This window comes from Triticum dicoccoides, chromosome 5B (genome assembly GCF_002162155.2).
Source record: "Triticum dicoccoides isolate Atlit2015 ecotype Zavitan chromosome 5B, WEW_v2.0, whole genome shotgun sequence".
Classification (NCBI taxonomy): Eukaryota; Viridiplantae; Streptophyta; class Magnoliopsida; order Poales; family Poaceae; genus Triticum; species Triticum dicoccoides.
The window spans coordinates 387,721,596-387,741,758 of NC_041389.1; the positions used below are offsets into that span (position 1 = coordinate 387,721,596).

At 49.4% G+C, this 20,163-nt stretch overlaps 1 protein-coding gene across 1 annotated transcript; it reads left to right on the forward strand.

Moving 5' to 3' along the window:
- Nucleotides 1-4,285: 4,285 nt before the first annotated feature.
- Nucleotides 4,286-8,139, forward strand: LOC119309327 (alpha,alpha-trehalose-phosphate synthase [UDP-forming] 6-like). The gene is made up of 3 exons (XM_037585352.1): nucleotides 4,286-7,038; nucleotides 7,180-7,453; nucleotides 7,585-8,139. Exons 1-3 carry the CDS (start codon nucleotides 4,997-4,999, stop codon nucleotides 7,942-7,944), a joined length of 2,676 nt encoding a protein of 891 aa, XP_037441249.1. The 5' UTR covers nucleotides 4,286-4,996; the 3' UTR covers nucleotides 7,945-8,139.
- Nucleotides 8,140-20,163: the final 12,024 nt, after the last annotated feature.

The window sequence follows — 20,163 nt, forward strand, 5'->3', positions numbered from 1 at the left end:
GTAGATCTCTTTGACCAATAGGATGGCGCCGAGTGCTACAGGAGAAAGAACACAAGTAAGGAAGAAAGTCATGTTTTCTCTTTCAAACTTTTTAGGAATCTATTGTCCTAAATCTTTTGTTGGATAATAAAAGCGTAAATTCCTTCAGTCAATTACTAACACAATTTTTATGCTAAAGTGGAAGAACACATTTCATCGGAAACGAAATGGGACTAAACTGAGAATTATGGTTATGTCATGTTGCTTTTGACTGCAGGTCTAGTATATATTGTTCACTATTTTGTCAATGAATATCAAATATAACATGGCTTCTCGGTTTCTTTCCTTGAAAACATATGTGAAGGAAAATGTTGGAAGAAATCAGCCACGCCCGGCATGCACTACGCACCCCCATAGGGCCCACTGACCGCCCATCACTTTTTCCTTATCTCTTAGCAGTCGTGGAGAGCCACACAATTCTTTCCATCTTCGTCTCATATTCCCTGCCATTCTGTTTAATCCCATTTCCTCTTTCTCTCTCTTGCATTCAATCGTCAACTAGCATTGTATGCACCACCACTAGTCGCGCATTTTGCCGTAGGGGGTCAGTAGCTGCTGCAAGCTCTCCCGGGAGTTACAAACCTGACACTCATCATGCTAGTAACCCGCAGATCTCGCTGACTGGCGGGATGACACCGAGTGCTGCAGGAGACCGCTAGAAGGCATAGGTCGTCGCCTCGGTGCTATTAGAGGGTGAGGCATGAGGTGATGGGGAGTTGATGAATGCCAACGCCATGGTGCACTTCAACATCGTCCATGCTTTTTTGAGTTAATTAGCAACATCCTTTTATTCATACATAAGCTTGTTCATTACAGATAATGGTCCTGATAACATAGGAGTCTCACTAAACCAACATGATCTAACATCATACTCTGCTGACTTAGCAAGAGTGTGAGCTGCCACATTACATGAATGCTTATCATGGAGAAAACTACAAGATATAAACTTTGTAGCCCAGTTCTTGATATCATGGACTATTGCTCGCGAAGGGGATCTATCCTTTTTTATTCTTGGATCTCATTGATCAATTATAAATAGTTAGAATCCACCATGATTTTTTGCATACCTCTATTCCCAACAACAAATAAGGCTTGGCGTAGTGCCATGGCTTTTGCAACTATAATATTTGAATTCGAGCGAAGTAGCCTCTGCTTACATTGTCGCTTGCACCATCCCCCGATGATCGCAAATCACCATGCCAAATCCCACTCTTGTAGAATGAGAAAAGATTGATGCATCCATGTAGAGAAGATCGACCCTTGTGCGGCGGAGACCAATTTTGGTTTGACTTCAGGGACTCACGCATGATGAAAACTGGAAAAAAAATTGCAAATTGATGAACTCAATGTAGACTTTGATCTTTCCTACAACACGAAGTGGATGAATTAAGGCCTTACCATTACGGTAGACATCTCTATGCTCCCAAATATACCAAATTACCATGGCAAAAATCATGGCAGAAAAATCAGTAGCAGTTATTATCCTTGATAATACACATTTCCTAATATGGATATAGTTTTCAGGTTCAAGCAAATTTGATAACCTTTTCAAGTTCTTTCCAGATTTTTTAAATATCGCCCATGTTGCGATGAGCGACCGCACCATTGTGTGTATTGAGATGGTGGCAGCCTAATTCGATGTCTACCTTGGATATCAGCAGGTCGATCCGCAGCGTCACCCAAATTTGAAATCGGCATGTCACTGCGCTCGGTACTTGGGTGTGTGGTTTTCAATTTGAAAATTTATTTGCACTGGGCGACTAGTCAACGCTCACGTCTGTCACGTGGCGTACATTCGATTGACGCAGATCGCGAGTCTTCCGTGCGGCGCTCTCGGCTATTCCTCTCTCGACACGCACGACACGTGTCTGCCTTAGTGGGCCGGCGACCGCTCTTCCCCTCCCTTATATTCTCCCGCATCCTTCTCGACGACTCGTCTTTCTTCTTCCTCTATTGCCAGAGCGATCTCATGCTCTTCTTCCTCTTTCTCGCCATCTTCACCCCCGATGAGCACCACGAAGCCAGCCAACGAGCCATCACCCTTCCCTTGTTTCTCTCTCTCCCAGTTGCATCTGGTACTACTCTTAACGGCCGGAGCTGTGACCGGAGCACGGTGCTGCAAACGTCGAGCGCCGGTGTCTGCGGTGGGAAGCTACAACCGGATCCCAATGGTCGTTGCAACAGGTGTAGTGTGGTGCAGGGAGTGGCACGGCGGGGTGCTGCGGCCGGTGCAGCGGCGCGCTGCGGTTGGCATCACGGCATGTTGCGGCGTGAGCGCGACGGTGTTGCGATGCCGCGACAGATCTGCGAGCGATGACGACCTCCGATGCAGGTGAGAGTTGACTTTTTCCTTCTTCTTTTTTTCCTTTTTTCTGCAATCGGACGGTTATTCATATCGAGATCGCTGGGGCCGTCCGGCTACCGGCCTAAAGTCGCGTCGGTCGACCGGCGCAGTTACTCGTAATTGATCTCTTATTTCTGTAAGAAAACCGGGACGACCTCCAGCGCGGGTGAGAGTTAACTTTTTCTTTTTTTTCTTTTTTCTGCAATCAGACGGTTATTCATATCCAGATTGTAGGGGCCGCCCAGCAACCGGTCTGAAGTCGCGTTGGTCGACCGGGGAAGTTACTCGTCCCTGGTTTCTTATTCTGTAAGAAACCCGGGTCAACCTCCAGTGCCGGTGAGAGTTGACTTTTTTTTTTCCCATTTTCTCACAATCGGACGGTTATTATATCCAAATCGTAGGGCCCGCCCGGCTACCGGCCTAAAGTCGCGCCAGCGCAGTTACTCGTAACTGATTTCTTAGTCTGTAAGAAAGCTAGGACGACCTCCCGCGCGGGTGAGAGTTGACTTTTCCTTTTTTTTGTTACAATCGGACGGTTATTCATATCTAGATCGTAGGGGCCGCCCGGCGCCCGGCCTAAAGTCGCGCCGGTCAGCCGGCTCAGTTACTCGTAACTGATTTCTTAATCTGTAAGAAAGCCCGGACGACCATCCGCGTGGGGAAGAGTAGACTTTTTTTTCTTTTTTTCTGCAATCCGACGGTCATTCATACCAGATCGTAGGGTCGGCCCGGCGACCGGCCTAAAGTCGCGCCGGTCGAGCGGCGTAACTGACCTTTCAGTTTCCGAAGTCTACGTCCCTTTCGGTGGGTGTGGACTATGGACTCCGGGTCTCCGGTGTGAACGCGGCCCTGTGTATCCCTCCTGTCGGAAACGACAGCCGGGGTCGCCGCACGCGCCGAGGCGCCCTCAGCGTCCGACACGTACGCGCTCGCACGTGCGCGAGAGGCCGCCCACCCCGCGGGCCCCGCCCGCTCCACCGATCCTCATCCGGTGCGGCTTGAAGATGGATATACATATCTCCTAGGGAAACCCGGCGGATCCTCTGCGCGTCCCCCTCCCGCGGCCCCTCCCCCGCGCCCGTCGGATCCCGATCGTGCGACCCAGGCCCCAGCCGCACCGGTCAAACACCGTGGGGCCCTGCAGAGCGGCCGCCGTGCTCCCGCGGATAAGATCGCGCGCGGGCTGCTGCCGCCCGCGAGGGACTGCGCCATGGACTGCGCGATGGAATCTTCCACCTAGCCCCCTGGGTTCACGGGCAATTCGCAGGCCGGACGGGCACGAAGAGTTTCTTCATATCCTCAGGATAGAGGCCGTTTTTGTTGGATTGCGGCAGCCCGCGGCGCGATCAATGGATGAGGGCTGCAGTAAACGCATGCAACCACGTCACTATCTATCCTTCTGACAGCAGGCAAAGGCACCGATATTCGGCCGTAGGCCAGGAAGTCACCATCCGATAGAAAATAAATACAGTAGCACTCACTAAAAATAAAAATCACATGACCATAAAAAAGTAGCGTGCATAGCAGGTGTAAAATTTCGAATTAAGAATCACCCAGCTGGGATTTTTTTGTCCCGAAAGCAAAGCAGCTTTTTATGGTAACCGCCACGGCATGCACGCAAGGAAACCGTGGTGACTGACTGCTCACTTGTTCTGTAAGAAAGCCAGCCGGGGGTGAGCATTGATCGAGTGGATGGATAATGCTGATCCCTTGGGTCAGTCAGCAGGGACGATTATCCATCCCGGAAACAAATAGCGCCAATGGTTTGTCATGAATTCTTTGGCCGCTGTTAGGTGGACGGCATGCGGCGCGGCGCGGGACGGCGCCCGTGGACGAAATGGCCGTGCTTATCCAGGGTGCTTAGCGCGAAATTCCGATTATATTTAATCCGTGTACGGGCCGGGGGCGAGAGGCATCGCAGAGTTCATCAGACCCGCGCTCGCCAGCTCGAGCGAGGGCGAGAAAAATACTCTATCCATTCCATTCCAGTCTAGTCTACTCCAGTAGAGAAGCAAAAGCCTCGCCTCCATTCCGTTACTTGTAGTCGTGATAGATAGATAGATCCCACCACAGCCCTTCCGATCCTCAAGAGCCACCGCCGCACGCCGACCGACGATCAGCCCCGCCTCCTCCTGCCACCACCGCCTTTCCTCCCTCCTCCGCCGCGTCCGTCTTCGCCAATCCGCCGAGTTTCCCCGGAGTTTCCGCCACCCTCTTTCGAAATTTTGTTGCTGGTTAATGCTGGTCCTGGGGATGGGCGGCGGCGTCTTCTCTTGTCCGGTGGCGGCGATCTGTCGATGTGGCGGTCGCGTGGGCGGCGGGAGGAGGAGCACCTGAGACGGTGCCGCTCTGCCGCCGTGTTCCCTTTGACCGAAAGGGGCCGCTCCTTTCCGGAAAGGGGGAATTTGTTTCCGCGCTTCTGGCGACTTCCTTTGCGCCGATTCCATTCCTTGTTGCCTCGCTAAATCTCGCCCGGATTTCTTCTTCCCCTCGGACTCCATCCCGGTCGCAGATCCTTTTCCTCCATTCTTGCTCTGCTCCGTCACTCGCTCTGCAACTGCAACCTCGAGTTCTTGCTGATTTGTTGGTGAAGAAGATCACATCTGAGAGAGGATGGCGTCGAGATCCTACTCCAACCTCATGGAGCTCGCCGGCGGCGCTGACCGCGACCAGCCGCTGCCGTCCCTCGGGCAGCCACGGATACCGCGGGTGATGACGGCGTCTGGCATTGTGCCCGGCCTTGACCGCGCCGACGCCGCCGCTGACGCTGACGCTTACGCCGCCTCGGTGGCCTCCGACGACCAATCCGACCAGCCGCCGCGGGAGCGCACCATCATCGTGGCCAACCAGCTCCCCATCCGCGCCTGCCGCGGCGCGGACGGCGCCTGGGAGTTCTCCTGGGACCAGGACAGCCTCCTGCGGCAGCTCAAGGAAAGCCTGCGCGCGCACCAGGGCCGCGCCCACATGGACTTCGTCTACATCGGCGGACTGCGCGACGACATCCCGGCAGAGGACCAGGACAAGGTCGCGCTCGAGCTCTACGAGCGCTTCCGCTGCGTGCCCGCGTTCCTGCCGGACGACCTCCGCTCCCGCTTCTACCACGGCTTCTGCAAGCAGCAGCTGTGGCCACTGTTCCATTACATGCTGCCACTGTCGCCCGAGCTCGGCGGCCGCTTCGACCGCGACCTGTGGAAGGCCTACCTGTCCGTCAACAAGATCTTCTCCGACAAGATCCTGGAGGTGATCAACCCCGAGGAGGACTTCGTCTGGGTGCACGACTACCATCTCATGGTCCTGCCCACCTTCCTGCGCAAGAAATTCAACCGGGTCAGGCTGGGTTTCTTCCTGCACAGCCCGTTCCCATCATCGGAGATCTACAAGACCCTGCCGGTTCGAGAGGAGGTGCTCCGGGCGCTGCTGAATGCCGACTTGATTGGGTTCCACACATTTGATTATGCCAGGCATTTCCTCTCATGCTGCAGCAGGATGCTGGGAATGAAATACGAGTCGCAGAGGGGGTACATTGGACTGGAGTACTATGGACGGACTGTCACTGTCAAGATACTGCCGGTGGGGATACATTTGGGGCAGCTGCAGGAGGTGCTCAACCTCCCGGAGACCGGGCTCAAGGTCGCCGAGCTTATCAAGGAGTTCCGTGATCGGGGCCGCATCATGATGCTTGGTGTAGATGATATGGACATATTTAAGGGCATCAGTCTGAAGCTTTTGGCATTTGAGGAGCTCTTGACGCAGCATCCAGAGTATCGAGGAAAGGTGGTGCTGGTACAGATTGCCAATCCGGCGAGGGGGAAGGGGAAGGATGTGAAGGAGGTACAGGATGAGAGCTATGCCATGGTGAAGCGCATCAATGAGGCATTTGGGCAGCCAGATTACCAGCCAGTCATATTGATCGACAGGCCACTGCACTTCTATGAGAGGATGGCATACTATGTTGTTGCTGAGTGCTGCTTGGTGACCGCAGTGAGGGATGGCATGAATCTTATACCATATGAGTACATCATTGCTAGGCAAGGGAATGAGAAGATTGACAGGATCCTGGGTCTCAGCCCTTTCACAAGGAAGAAGAGCATGCTTGTCGTGTCGGAATTCATTGGCTGCTCACCCTCCCTGAGTGGCGCGATTCGGGTGAACCCTTGGAACATTGAGTCGGTGGCCGAGGCAATGGACAAGGCCTTGCACACAGGTGAAGGTGAGCAGGTGCTGAGGCACGAGAAGCATCACAAATTTGTGAGCACACATGATGTCGGATACTGGGCAAACAGCTTCCTGCAGGATCTGGCGAGGACTTGCCAAGACCATAACAAGAGGCGCTGCTGGGGCATAGGATTTGGGCTAAGGTTCAGATGTGTGGCCCTTGATACGAGCTTCAAGAAGCTCGCGGTTGAGCAGCTTGTCTATGCCTACCGGAAGGCAAGCACGCGCGCCATTCTCTTGGACTATGATGGTACGCTGATGCCCGAGTCATCGTTTGGTAAGATGCCGAGCTCCAAAACAATAAACATGTTGAACAGCCTCTGTCGCGATGAGAAGAACTTGGTCTTAATCACAAGCACAAAGACCAGGGCGACCTTAAGTGAATGGTTCTCAGCATGTGAGGACCTAGGCCTTGCTGCTGAGCATGGCTACTTCATCAGGTAAATTCCAACTGTTCCCTGAAAATTCTCAACTACCTTCATTGTTGACATTGTTGAAACGAAACTACTAGTATTGCTGTGACTTTGTACTCCACATGTAGCCTGTGTATGTACATTCCAATTAACACCATTTTGCTGTAGGCTGGAAAGAGATGCAGAATGGGAGACATGCGGCCTGGCAACAGACTTCAGCTGGAAGCAAATCGCGGAGCCGGTGATGAAGACCTACACCGAGACAACGGACGGGTCGATCATCGAGGACAAGGAGACAGCAATCGTGTGGTGCTACAAGGACGCTGACCGTGATTTTGGATCTTGCCAGGCCAAGGAGCTCCATGACCACCTGGAGAGTGTCCTCTCCAACGAGCCGGTATCAGTCAAAGCTGACCTGAACTATGTTGAGGTGAAGCCACAGGTAAAGTTCGGCTGAAACCACTGGTGCCTTTGTTTCCTCCTACTGTACCTAGTGTGGTTGTGTTGCTGCACTTGTGTAACCGAAGGAGAGCACTAAGCCATGAGAATGTTGTTTGCATGATTGCATTGCAGGGTGTGAGCAAGGGTCTGGTGGCGAAGCGGATGCTGTCGACAATGCAGGAGCTGGGGCTCCCGCCCGACTTCGTCCTCTGCGTCGGGGACGACCGTTCCGACGAGGACATGTTCGAGGTGATCACCACCGCGGTGGACGGCCCCTACCTGAGCCCCGGTGCGACGGTCTTCGCCTGCACCGTCGGCCAAAAGCCCAGCAAGGCCAAGTACTACCTGGACGAACCCGCCGACATCAAGCGCATGATCCGGGCCCTCGCGAGGGTCTCCGACCAGGAGCTGGCGATGGAGGAGGGCGAAGACCCTCCTTACCCTTTCCTCGCCGGCGACGACACCAGCACCGACGACACCTGGCTGAACTGAGGGGGGAAGCCGGCAGACAAGACCAGCAGCAGCGCAGCCCCGGCCTGAATAAGACAGCATAATGGATGGACCGTGCCGTCGTAAACGGCAGCATGTTGTGTTCTGCTTGGTTGTTGTTCTGCCTGTTTCGCCGTTGTGTATATAGACTCCGTTGAACTTGGTTAAATTACCGGCTAAAAATTTCCAGACCATCTACCCGCTGTTTTCCTTCGATTTGCATGTTGTTTGCTGTTGTCTTTTTTTTTTTTTTGCGGGGTGTTTGCTGTTGGTCTTTTTCTTTTTGCGGGGTGTTTGCTGTTGGTCCTTTTTTTTTGCTGGGTGTTTGCTGTTGGTCTCGCTCAGCCGGTGACCAGTGGAGGCGCCAATGATTTGGCCTCGCCTTTCCTCCTCTGGTTCGGCTCGTGCTGGCTGCTGGGTGCTGACTGGGCGCGCCCGTCCGTCCGTAGTGCTGCCGGCTGGTGTGGGGTTTCGGATAAGAAACAGGATTAGAAGTAGGTGTTGCTACTGTTGGTAGTCTCCCGGCAAATGATGGGCGCCATTTGTCACTGGTGGGGGTGGGATGGAGGTAGTAGGTCAGGTGCTGGTCTTATGCCATATGGGGTAATAAAGGCAAGGCCCCAGCGCAGTCGGGTTGGTTGATCATCGTGCGCGCTAGCGATAAGATCGCGCCTGCCTATTCGGCCATGCCATGTCTAGTCTACTATAGTACTCTGGCATACCAAATGGCCAAGAGAGATCCTCTGCCGGATCGGATTGGGTTGGGTTGGGTTGGAGCATAGCCTTCCGGTTCGTGCTGGTTAGGTTAGAGCATGGTTAATAGTATAGCCAGCTGCTGGCTATAAGCCAGTGCCATGTCATCTACAGCCCATCTTATAGTCAACATGTACAATACTAGATCAAAAGAGTGTACTACTTTTTTATTATGTGGCCCACCTTTCATTCTCACAAAGTGACTAGGAGCACGTGCTAGAGCTAGCTCTTCACGAAGAGCCCGCTTATCTTCTCTCTCCTCTTCTCTTTCCTCCAACTAAGCACAAATATATTAGTTTATTTCTTATAGCCCGCTGACTCAGTTCTATTGTACTTGCTTTTAGTGAATCTTCTCCATGGTGTTGTTGTTTAGATGGGAGACGCAACGCCACGGCGGCCGGCGGGTTTTGGCCGACAGCGGCATCGATCGCAGCGGACAAACCGCCGACTGGGGCATGGCAACCAACGTCTCTCTCTTTCGCGTAATCTTCTCGTATGGGACAGCGGCGGGCGCGGCGGGCGGCGCGCGTCAGAGCGCACGCGGCGACCCGGTCCGCGTCCACGCTCGGCTCGGTTCTCCCGTCCTGGCTGTTGCCTGGCTGTCGTCCTACTCGTACGTCGGGGTGCGGCTTGTCCGGACGCAGGGAAAGGGATTATCCGGCCGGTATTTCCGATGGCACCATCGCTCATGCACAGGTGTGCTAGTGATGAAAACGATGCGAGCGCATCGGCGTCGGCGTCGGCATCGGCATCGGCAAGCAGTCGGAAGGAAGCTGTCGCTGTCGGGGGAGGAGTGGAGAGGATAAGCGCGAGATCAGATGGGAATGGGATGGGAACAAGGGTCAGCGGTTGACCCCTTCTTTTCGCGGACGGATGGCCGACCTGCCCGCTTTCCTTCAGAGACCAATGGTGTTCTTTTTTTCTTGCTGTGGTCGTTACAGCAACTTCTCCCCGATCCTCGTCACTTTCAGGTTGATGTTTGGTTATGTTATGTTGCATGCTTGTTCGCAGGCATACAGCTGCACAATGAAAAAAAATGACATATCTACAGGCAGGTGATGTTTTTAGACCACCACTGCCAGCCGGAACCATTTGGTTACCCGAGAGAGACAAATCTACAGCGCAACTGTGGAAAGCTAAATTAATCGCCGCGTGGGTTGTTACAAAGCCTAGATATTTAGAGCATCTTCAATAGAAGATGCAAATTTAGAGATGTGAAACAGGAGATGTAAAAGTTTACATCTTCAAAAAATGTTTTTACATCTTCAAAAAATAAACAACTCTAACAGATGATGTATATTGAAGATGTAAAATAGCAATACCAACAGATGATGCAAAATGGAGATGTAAAACCGGCCGACGGGCGCGCCACGGTACGGCCGCACAAATTGAAATAAAACATCTCAAAAACAACTTAAAATTTTCACATGTCCACAATATTAAATTATTACATAATTCATCAAACCCGCAAAATCAAATGCAATACAAATACAACAAAGTTTTGCACAATACAACAAATAAATAGTGAAACTAGGGGGCTCTTCCGCCATGTCATTTTCAATACTCCTTCACCAAATCCTTCTGAAGTTGATCGTGCGCATCGGAGTTTCTAATTTTGTTGTACACCTTCATGAAACGTTTGATTCGATCCTTCCTTCTCATCGGCATAAAGCATATTCCAATCAAATGATAGGTGTAATCTAAATCATGTCTACGCTTATTCTCAATGATCATGTTATGCATGATCACGTAAGCGGTCATGATATACAAAAGTGTTTTTTGATCCCAGAATCTAGATGATCCTCGCACAATAGCAATTTGGGATTGGAAAATTCCAAAAGCCCTCTCAATATCTTTCCTAGCTGCCGCTTGTGCATTGTGAAAGATGAGTTCTTTCTTACCTTGGGGTTTTGCAGTTGGCTTGACAAAAGTTCTCCACCTTGGGTAGATCCCATCAGCTAGTACACATAGTTGTATGTGCGGCCATTTGCTTCAAAGGTCATCGGTGGTGCTTCTCCATTTGCTAACTTGGCAAAAAGAGGTGGCCGGTCGAGCACGTTGATATCATTGCAAGATCCAGGGATCCCAAAATATGAATGGCAAAAGCATGTTTCTTGATCGGCAAGGGCCTCAAGAATGATAGTTGAAAGAACATGCGGTGCCCCCATGTTTGGTTTTGGTAATTGATGACAATCTCTATGGACTAATGGTTGTCTTGAGTTATATTTGAAGGATTTGTCCATAGGCTTTTCTTGAAGTTCATGTGTTGGTTTCAAGGAGTTTATGAGTTGACCAAGGTGCTATTAAGGAATTATCCAAAGATTGGTCATGTGAATGTTGAGCTTATTGCAAGCATGCCTTGAAGAAGAAGGTTGTGTGATCATTCATGTTTACCTTCAAGACATCATCCAAATGAAGAGAGTTGCAAAGATTCAAGGTTGATCAAGACTAAGTCAAGAGTGAATCAAGTTGATCAACTCACAAAACATAGAAGATGTACCGAGAGGGATCAAGTGATCCCATGGTATGGTAAGCATTGTCCATTACGCTTTGTGTGCTAACCCATGGTCTTTGTGAGAGTTCTTTGTGGGGTTAGGTTGCGGTGTGCAAGTTCAAGTGATGCATCACGAAGAGATCAAGTGCTTGAAGCTTGTCGTCCATTGTAGTGACAATGGACTTGTGAAGATGAGCGGAAGAGGGGCTCACCCATAGTTGAGTATGGGGGAGCAATCAACTAGTCTTCATCGAGCCAACGCAATCAAGAAAGGTGATCCATCTTGAGGAGGAGTAGATCGTCATCAACTAGCTCAAGTGGACTTTGTGCAAGGCAAAGGTTTGCCCTTGATAGGTTTTCTATTTTACCGGTCTCATGGTAGTTGTGGGAGACCGGGTTATATGATCGATTGTCGTACTATCAAGGGGGGCTCTCGATGAGTTGCTTGATCGTATCGTTTGTAGAGAGCTCAAACCATTGCATCCTTGCATCTTCTTTATTGGTTCTTGTTTGGTTCTTCTCCTTGTGAGTTTTGGAGCTTATGGTCATTTTTATGACAAGCTCGAGTTCATCGAAAACGGAGTTTGCATGCATCTTCTATGATGTTTTTGATGTTGGAGGTTCTGCCAGTTCTGGTTTTATTGTTACCCTCTGTTGTCTTCTCTGCAAAATGAAGGACTCCTAGTGTTGCTGATTTGGGGCATGCGGTAGTACTGCTCTCCGGAGCGGTAGTACCGCAGGCCCTTGCGGTAGTACCGCTCTGTGGGAGCGGTAGTACCGTGGCCTCAGGCCAGGCGCAGCTGCTCGAGCGGTAGTAGGGGCGGATGTAATTTTTTACATCCGCGCCCTACGCGGTAGTACCGCGCCGCGAGCGCGGTAGTATCGTGGGCTCTGGCCAGGCTTAGCAGCATGAGCGGAAGTAGGGGCGGATGTAATTTTTTACATCCGTGCTCTGCGCGGTAGTACCGCTCTTCGTGTGCGGTAGTACCATGCCGGAGTTTTGCGCAGGTCCTCCCTCAGCGGAAGTAGGTACGGAAGTAATTTTTTATGTCCGTGCTTTCTCTGCGCCTAGTGTTGCTTGCCTTACGGTAGTACCGTAGGGGCGCGCGGTAGTACCGCTCCGGCAGTTCTACCGCTCGTTGCCCTGTGCAACAGGCCTTCATCTCGCCAGAGCTGCACATGCGGTAGTACCGCAACCAACCGCGGTAGTACCGCAGCTCCCTGCGGTAGTACCGCGTCGTGCAGGCTGAGTGAGGGGATAACGGTTGGTTTTTCTCCCCACCTATAAAAGGGGGTCTTCTTCCCCATTGAGACTGATCCTTCGGGCTCGTGTTCTTCCCCCATTGTTGACCTTCTTCGAGCTTGCTAACTCTCAATCCCTCCATGGATTCTTGCTAGTTTTTGAGGTAAAAGAGAGAGGAGATCTAGATCCACGTTTCCACCAATCACTTTCTCCTCTAAGTGAGGGGAACCCCTTGGATCTAGATCTTGGAGTTCTTCGTGTTCTTCTTTCGTTCTTTCTCTCATTTTCCTCCCTAGCATTAGTTGCCTTGGTGGGATTTGGGAGAGAAGGACTTGGGCACTCCGTGTGCCCTTGCCATTGCATTTGGTGCATCGGTTTGAGTTCTCTACATGATACGTGGAAGTTACAAGTTGAGAAGCTTATTACTCTTGGATGATTGGTGCCCTTGAGCTTGTTCCTTTTGGGTGCTTGGGCGCCCTAGACGGTTGGTGGTGTTCGGAGCTCAATCATTGTGGTGTAAAGCTCCGGGCAAGCGTCGGGGTCTCCAATTAGGCTGTGGAGATCGCCCCGAGCAATTTGACGGGTACCGGTGACTGCCCCCAAGGGTTGTCAAAGTGTACGGGTTCGGTGACCGCCCCCAAGGGTCGCCATTTGTACGGGTTCGGTGACCGTCCTCAAGGGTCCCTTAGTGGAATCACGGCATCTTGCATTGTGCGAGGGCGTGAGGAGATTACGGTGGCCCTAGTGGCTTCTTGGGGAGCATTGTGCCTCCACACCGCTCCAAACGGAGATTAGCATCCGCAAGGGTGTGAACTTCGGGATACATCGTCGTCTCCGCGTGCCTCGGTTATCTCTTACCCGAGCCCCTTTACTTATGCATTTTACTTTGTGATAGCCATATTGTTCTTTGACATATATCTTGCTATCACATAGTTGCTTATCTTGCTTAGCATAAGTTGTTGGTGCACTTAGGTGAGCCTAGTTGTTGTAGGTTTTGTGCTTGACAAATTAACCGCTAGGTTTATTCCGCATTTGTTCAAGCCTAAACCGTAATTATTTTAAAGCGCCTATTCACCCCCCCCCCTCTAGGCGACATCCTCGATCTTTCAATAGTGGCATCATTCCCGCGACCCTTGAATTGTCCATGCCATGCTATAGGGCAATTTTCCATTTCCAATGCATGTAATCGACGAACCCTAGCATGAAGGAAATATGCCCAAGAGGAAATAATAAAGTTGTTATTTTATATTTCCTTATATCATGATAAATGTTTATTATTCACGCTAGAATTGTATTAACCGGAAACTTGATACATGTGTGGATACATAGACAAAATATTGTGTCCCTAGTAAGCCTCTACTAGACTAGTTCGTTGATAAAAGACGGTTAAGTTTCCTAACCGTAGACATGTTTTGTCATTTGATAAACGGGATCACATCATTAGGAGAATGATGTGATGGACAAGACCCATTCGTTAGCTTAGCATTATGATCGTTCAGTTTTATTGCTATTACTTTCTTCATGTCAAATACATATGAGATTATGCAACTCCCGGATATTGGAGGAATGCCTTATGTGCTATCAAGCATCACAACGTAACTGGGTGATTATAAAGATGCTCTACAGGTATCTCCGAAGGTGTTTGTTGGGTTGGCATAGATTGAGATTAGGATTTGTCACTCCGAGTATCGGAGAGGTATCTTTGGGCCCTCTCGGTAATGCACATCATAAGAAGCCTTGCAAGCAAAGTGACTAATAAGTTAATTGCAGGATGATGCATTACGGAACGAGTAAAGAGATTTGCCGGTAACGAGAGTGAACTAGGTATGAAGATACCAACGATCGAATCTCGGGCAAGTAACATACCGATGGACAAAGGGGATAACATATGTTGTCATAACGGTTCGACCGATAAAGATCTTCGTAGAATATGTGGGAGCCAATATGAGCATCCAGCTCCGAGATGAATTTAATCTTATCTTACTGGGGCTCTCCCCTTCGGTTTGGGTTCCTCTATTGGCTATTGATCGGAGAGGTGTCTCAGTCATGTCTACATAGTTCTCGAACCCGTAGGGTCCGCACGCTTAACGTTCACTGATAATATTGTATTATATGAATTATGTGATTTGCTGACCGAATGTTGTTCGGAGTCCTAGATGAGATCACGGACATGAAGAGGAGTCTCGAAATGGTCGAGAGGTAAATATTTATATATAGGACGATGGTATTCGGACACCGGAAGTGTTCCGGAGGGTACCGGCTACATATCGGGTCACTGGAAGGGGTTCCGGGCACCCCCCCCCCCCCGGCAAAAGATATGGGCCTTATGGGCCAAGAGGGGAAACACAGCAGCCACCAGGGGCTGCTGCGCCCCCCATATGGGCCGCACCAGAGGAGAAGGAAAGAGGGGAAGGGAGAAGGAAAGGGGGATTCGGCCTCCTCCTTCGTTCCCTCCTCCCTCCTCTTTCATTCCCCCTCTGGTAAATAAGGAAGAGGAGGGGCGCCCATATGAAGGCCCCAAGTAGGATTCGGCCTATTTGGGCGCCTTCTTGGCTGCCTCCCCTCTCCCCCACCTATATATATATATATATATATATATATATATATATATATATATATATATATATATATATATAGAGAGAGAGAGAGAGAGAGAGAGAGAGAGGGCCGCGCTATTCGTCACCCTGGGTGAGGAATTCTTATTCCTCACCTCAGCCACCCCACGGCCAGAACTTAAAAACTTAAGAAATTTAAACACCCGATGTAAGATTACAACAGGGAGAAAGAAACGTACTATGGAGCACTGCCGTAAGAAACAAGGCTTGTGAGGTAAATTTTCCTCATGCATGCAAAGTAAGTTACGGCACATGCAGTGTTCGGAGACTGAACCACTGCCGAAAGAAACAATAGTTTTGCGAGGTAAATTTACCTCGCAGACTATACTACCTCTATCTGCACGACCTAATGCACCATGAATTGGAAATAGAAAACATGATCCTGCATCCTAAATTTTTTTGTAGTTGCTACCATGTCTCACTAGTGTTCTGGACTGCACCTAGAGAAAAGTTCTGAAGCCTTCCACAGATACCCTCAACAACTTCCGGTCAAAGTGAAAATCCATAATTTTATGATGACGATTAAAGTTTAAGAAAAGTAAAATTTGTGTCCTTTAGCAATATGAGGTAACCGAAAGGTTTAAATTTTGATCAATTCAAGGTATGATCAGCCCCAATGGCAGTGTTTCGACTAACTGAACTAACAAAATATTATACTCACTATCGGCAAGGCAATGATATTGTGCATTGAGATCACGGTTACTTGGGCTTAAATGATTTGTGCTTCTTATTGGGGTGCCACCCTTCCCGGTTTCTTACTATGCCTTCTTGTGCAACAGAGCAGATTCACAATGATTGGATGGTCAACCTAATACAGTAGCAGCACCCTGATTCGATTCTAAGTCTAAATGGTCGGACATGGTACTTTTCAGTAGCAGGGGACAGTCCAATTCATCCAAAATAGTGGAGCTCCAAGGAAAAAGATGGAGTTTATTCATAATAAAGAAGAAACATGGCTATTTATTAGAAGATGCAACATATGGGGACTCTAAACGGAGGATTCATCAGACACAAACCGCTGAATGTAAACTATTTATTGAAAATAGGAGCTTAGTAGGAGGAGTGGGAGCATCTGTAGACTAGATCTAGAGAGAAGCTCTTGATTTGTCCCCAACATCAAATCCGGTGAAGGCCCGTACTAAAATTTGTGCAACCAAATTGAAACGAGTAAAACTTCATGTACGGATGCAACAACCTGCGCCGAATCTGAGGAAGGCCAAAAGCTAGCGCCATAACAGCCGCCGCATCTAGCAAGTCAATACGCCTAAGTTCCATAGGGAAAGTAGAATTCTAGATTGGGAGAAAAGGGAGGAGAAATACAGGGGCATAAATCTTGGCAATGCATCAGAGTGTCGAGAGCTCACCGTGACGCCGTCGTAGACCGCTATTGCCGGCGCAGAGCGGTGCAGCCCCGCAGCACTGCCTCGAGGAACCCAGAGAATTCACCACACCCCCGAGGCCAGGACTGCCACCGAGCAGCACGGGCTGAAACTTCAACGCCATCACCAACCACGGCGCCGCCCAAGACCTAGGCAGCTGTCCCAGCTACCCATGGCGCCGCCGTGCGCCACCGATACTCCCCATACGGTTCGCCCCTCTTCTTAAAAAAATATTGTTTGCAGTAGTTTAGAAAAGGACGGGGAGTGGGGCTGTATTCGAGTCAACGCTTGAAACGTAAAATTACTTCAACCTCAATCTAATTTTCCAGCGAGGGACAGTGGGCTAGCTTTTCCCCTATCGCAAAACGGTGCCTTGGCTGGAGGCATGGTCTGGCTCGGTCGATCGACCGGGGTGAAGAATTATTTATTCTTCACCCTGGTTATTAATAGAGTTTATATATATATATATATATATATATATATGGGGGGCGTCTCTAGCACATCTCAGACTATTGCATAGCCGTGTGCGGCGCCCCCCTCCGCCGTTTACTCACACGGTCATATCTTCGTAGTGCTTAGGCGAAGCCCTGCATGGATTACTTCACCATCACCATCACCATGCCGTCGTGCTGACGGAACTCATCTGCTTTCTCGACATCTTGCTGGATCAAGAAGACGAGGGACGTCATCGAGCTGAACGTGTGCAAAACTAGAAGGTGTCGTACGTTTGGTACTTGATTGGTCAGAGCTAGAAGAAGTTCGACTACATCAACCGCGTTGTCAAACACTTCCGTTTTTGGTCTACGAGGGTACGTAGACACACTCTCCCCCTCTCATTGCTATGTATCTCCTAGATAGATCTTGCGTGAGCATAGGAAATTTTTGAAATTGCATGCTACGTTCCCCAACACTGACATCCGATTCAGGTCCATGCATAGATGATATGCACGAGTAGAACACAAAGAGTTGTGGGCGGTGATCGTCATACTGCTTACCACCAATGTCTTATTTTGATTCGGCGCTATTGTTGGATGAAGCGGCCCAGACTAACCTTACATGACCACGTTCATGAGACTGGTTCCACCGACAGACATGCAACTAGTTTTGCATAAATGTGGCTGGCGGGTATCTGTTTCTCCTACTTTAGTTGAATCGAATTTGACTGCGGCCGGTCCTTGTTGAAGGTTAAAACAGCAAACTTGATAAATCACCATTGTGGTTTTTGTGTCATAGGTAAGAACGGTTCTTGCTAGAAGCCCGTAGCAGCCACGTAAAACTTGCAACAACAAAGTAGAGGACGTCTAACTTGTTTTTGCAGGGCATGTTGTGATGTGATATGGTCAAGACATGATGTGATATATGTTATTGTATGAGATGATCATGTTTTGTAAAAGTTATCAACAACCGGAGGAGCCTTATGGTTCTCTTTATTGTATGAAATGCAAACGCCATGTAATTGCTTTACTTGATCACTATGCATTAGCGATAGTTGTAGAAGTAATAGTTGGCGAGATGACCACGACACAACGATAGAGATCAAGGTGTCGAGCCGGTGACAATGGAGATCATGACGATGCTTTGGAGATGGAGATCAAAAGCACAAGATGATGATGGCCATATCATATCACATATTTTGATTGCATGTGATGTTTATGTTTATGCATCTTATTTTTCTTAGTACGACGGTAGCATTATAAGATGATCCCTTAACTAAATTTCAAGGTATAAGTGTTCTCCCTGAGTATGCACCGTTGCGACAGTTCTTCGTACTGACACCACATGATGATCGGGTGTGATAGGCTCTATGTTCACATACAGCGGGTGCAAGACGGTTTTGCACATGTGGAATACTCGGGTTAAACTTGACGAGCCAAGCATGTACAGACATGGCCTCGGAACACTGGAGACCGAAAGGTCGAACGTGAATCATATAGTAGATATGATCAACATAGAGATGTTCACCATTGATGACTACTCCATCTCACGTGATGATCGGACATGATTTAGTTGATTTGGATCACGTATCATTTAGATGACTTGAGAGATGTCAATCTAAGTGGGAGTTCTTAAGTAATTTGATTAATTAAACTTAATTTATCATGAACTTAGTCCTGATAGTATTTGCAAATTATGTTGTAGATCAATAGCTCGCGTTGTAGCTCCCCTATGTTTTTGATATGTTCCTAGAGAAAACTAAGTTGCCAACAATAGTAGCAATGATGCGGACTGTGTCCGTGATCTGAGGATTATCCTCATTGCTGCACAGAAAATCATGTCCTTGATGCACCGCTAGGTGACAGACCTATTGCAGGGGCAGATGCAGACGTTATAAACATTTGGCAAGCTCGATATGATGACTACTTGATAGTTTAGTGCACCATGCTTTACGTCTTAGACTCGGGGGCTTCAAAGATGTTTTGAATGCCACGGAGCATATGAGACGTTCCAAGAGCTGAAATTGGTATTTCAGACTCATGCCTGATGTCGCTTGAAGCTACGTCGGTATTTCAGACTCTAGCACATCTTAGACTATTGCATAGCCGTGTACGGCGCCCCCCTCCACCATTTACTCCCACAGTCATATCTTCGTAATGCTTAGGTGAAGCCCTGCGCGAGGATTACTTCACCATCACCGTCACCATGTCATCATGCTGATGGAACTCATCTGCTTCCTCGACATCTTACTGGATCAAGACGACGAGGGACGTCATCGAGCTGAACGTGTGCAGAACTCGTGCTTGATAGGTCGGAGCTAGAAGAAGTTTGACTTCATCAACCGCGTTGTCAAACGCTTCAGCTTTCGGTCTATGAGGGTACGTAGACACACTCTCCCCCTCTCATTGCTATGCATCTTCTAGATAGATCTTGCGTGAGCGTAGGAAATTTTTGAAATTGCATGCTACGTTCCCCAACATAGCATACCTGGAAACCCATGAGTTATGTTCATCTCCAAAAGCCTCCGAGTGTCCTGAGCATTGGGTTCTCTCAAGTACTCTGAACCAAACACTTCTACCATGGTCTTTGCTAATTGTTTGACATAGTAGAAGTGCTCTCTGCCATTGCCAAGTTGTCATCAATGTAGTCTGCTGGAACATCATAGGCCATCATGCGCAAAGCGACATCGATCTTCTGCTCGGTGCTTTGTCCAAGCATCCCAGCAAAATTCCTCCTCTGCCCGAAGGATCGATCATGCTACTTTAAGGAACTGCAAATGTGTACGAAGAAATCTTTGGATATTCTGAATCGGCGGCGGAAGTACCACTATGGAAAAACGGGTGGTGAACCAAAATATTTGTGCATCAACCTCTTGTACGCCTCAACCCGTTATCTCCGGATGAACTCACGACCATACACGGAACCGCCATGCTTCGGCTTCTTCTTCTTGTGCATCGCCACTAGCATAGCAATGTCCTCTTCTTCGTTCAAATCAAATTCCTCATCCGGCGAGGAATCGTCCATGAAAGAGGAGTCGCACGAGCTCATCTACAATGCGGAAATCACCGTCAAACTACCTCTCCAACCCAAATAAAAAAACGTCAAGTTTCCTTGATTTTTTTACCTTGGGGAATTTCGTCGAACACCTTGCTCGCGAGGTGGAAGAAAACGGCCGGCTGCGGGTCGGGCAGTCGTTCAACGGGGGCGGCTCAACAGAGGAGTCGGCCGCACCCGTGCAAAGAAGACGGCGGGATCTCGGCGCTGCGAGCGGCCGGCTTCGCACAGTGGGAAGGATGGCGGAGG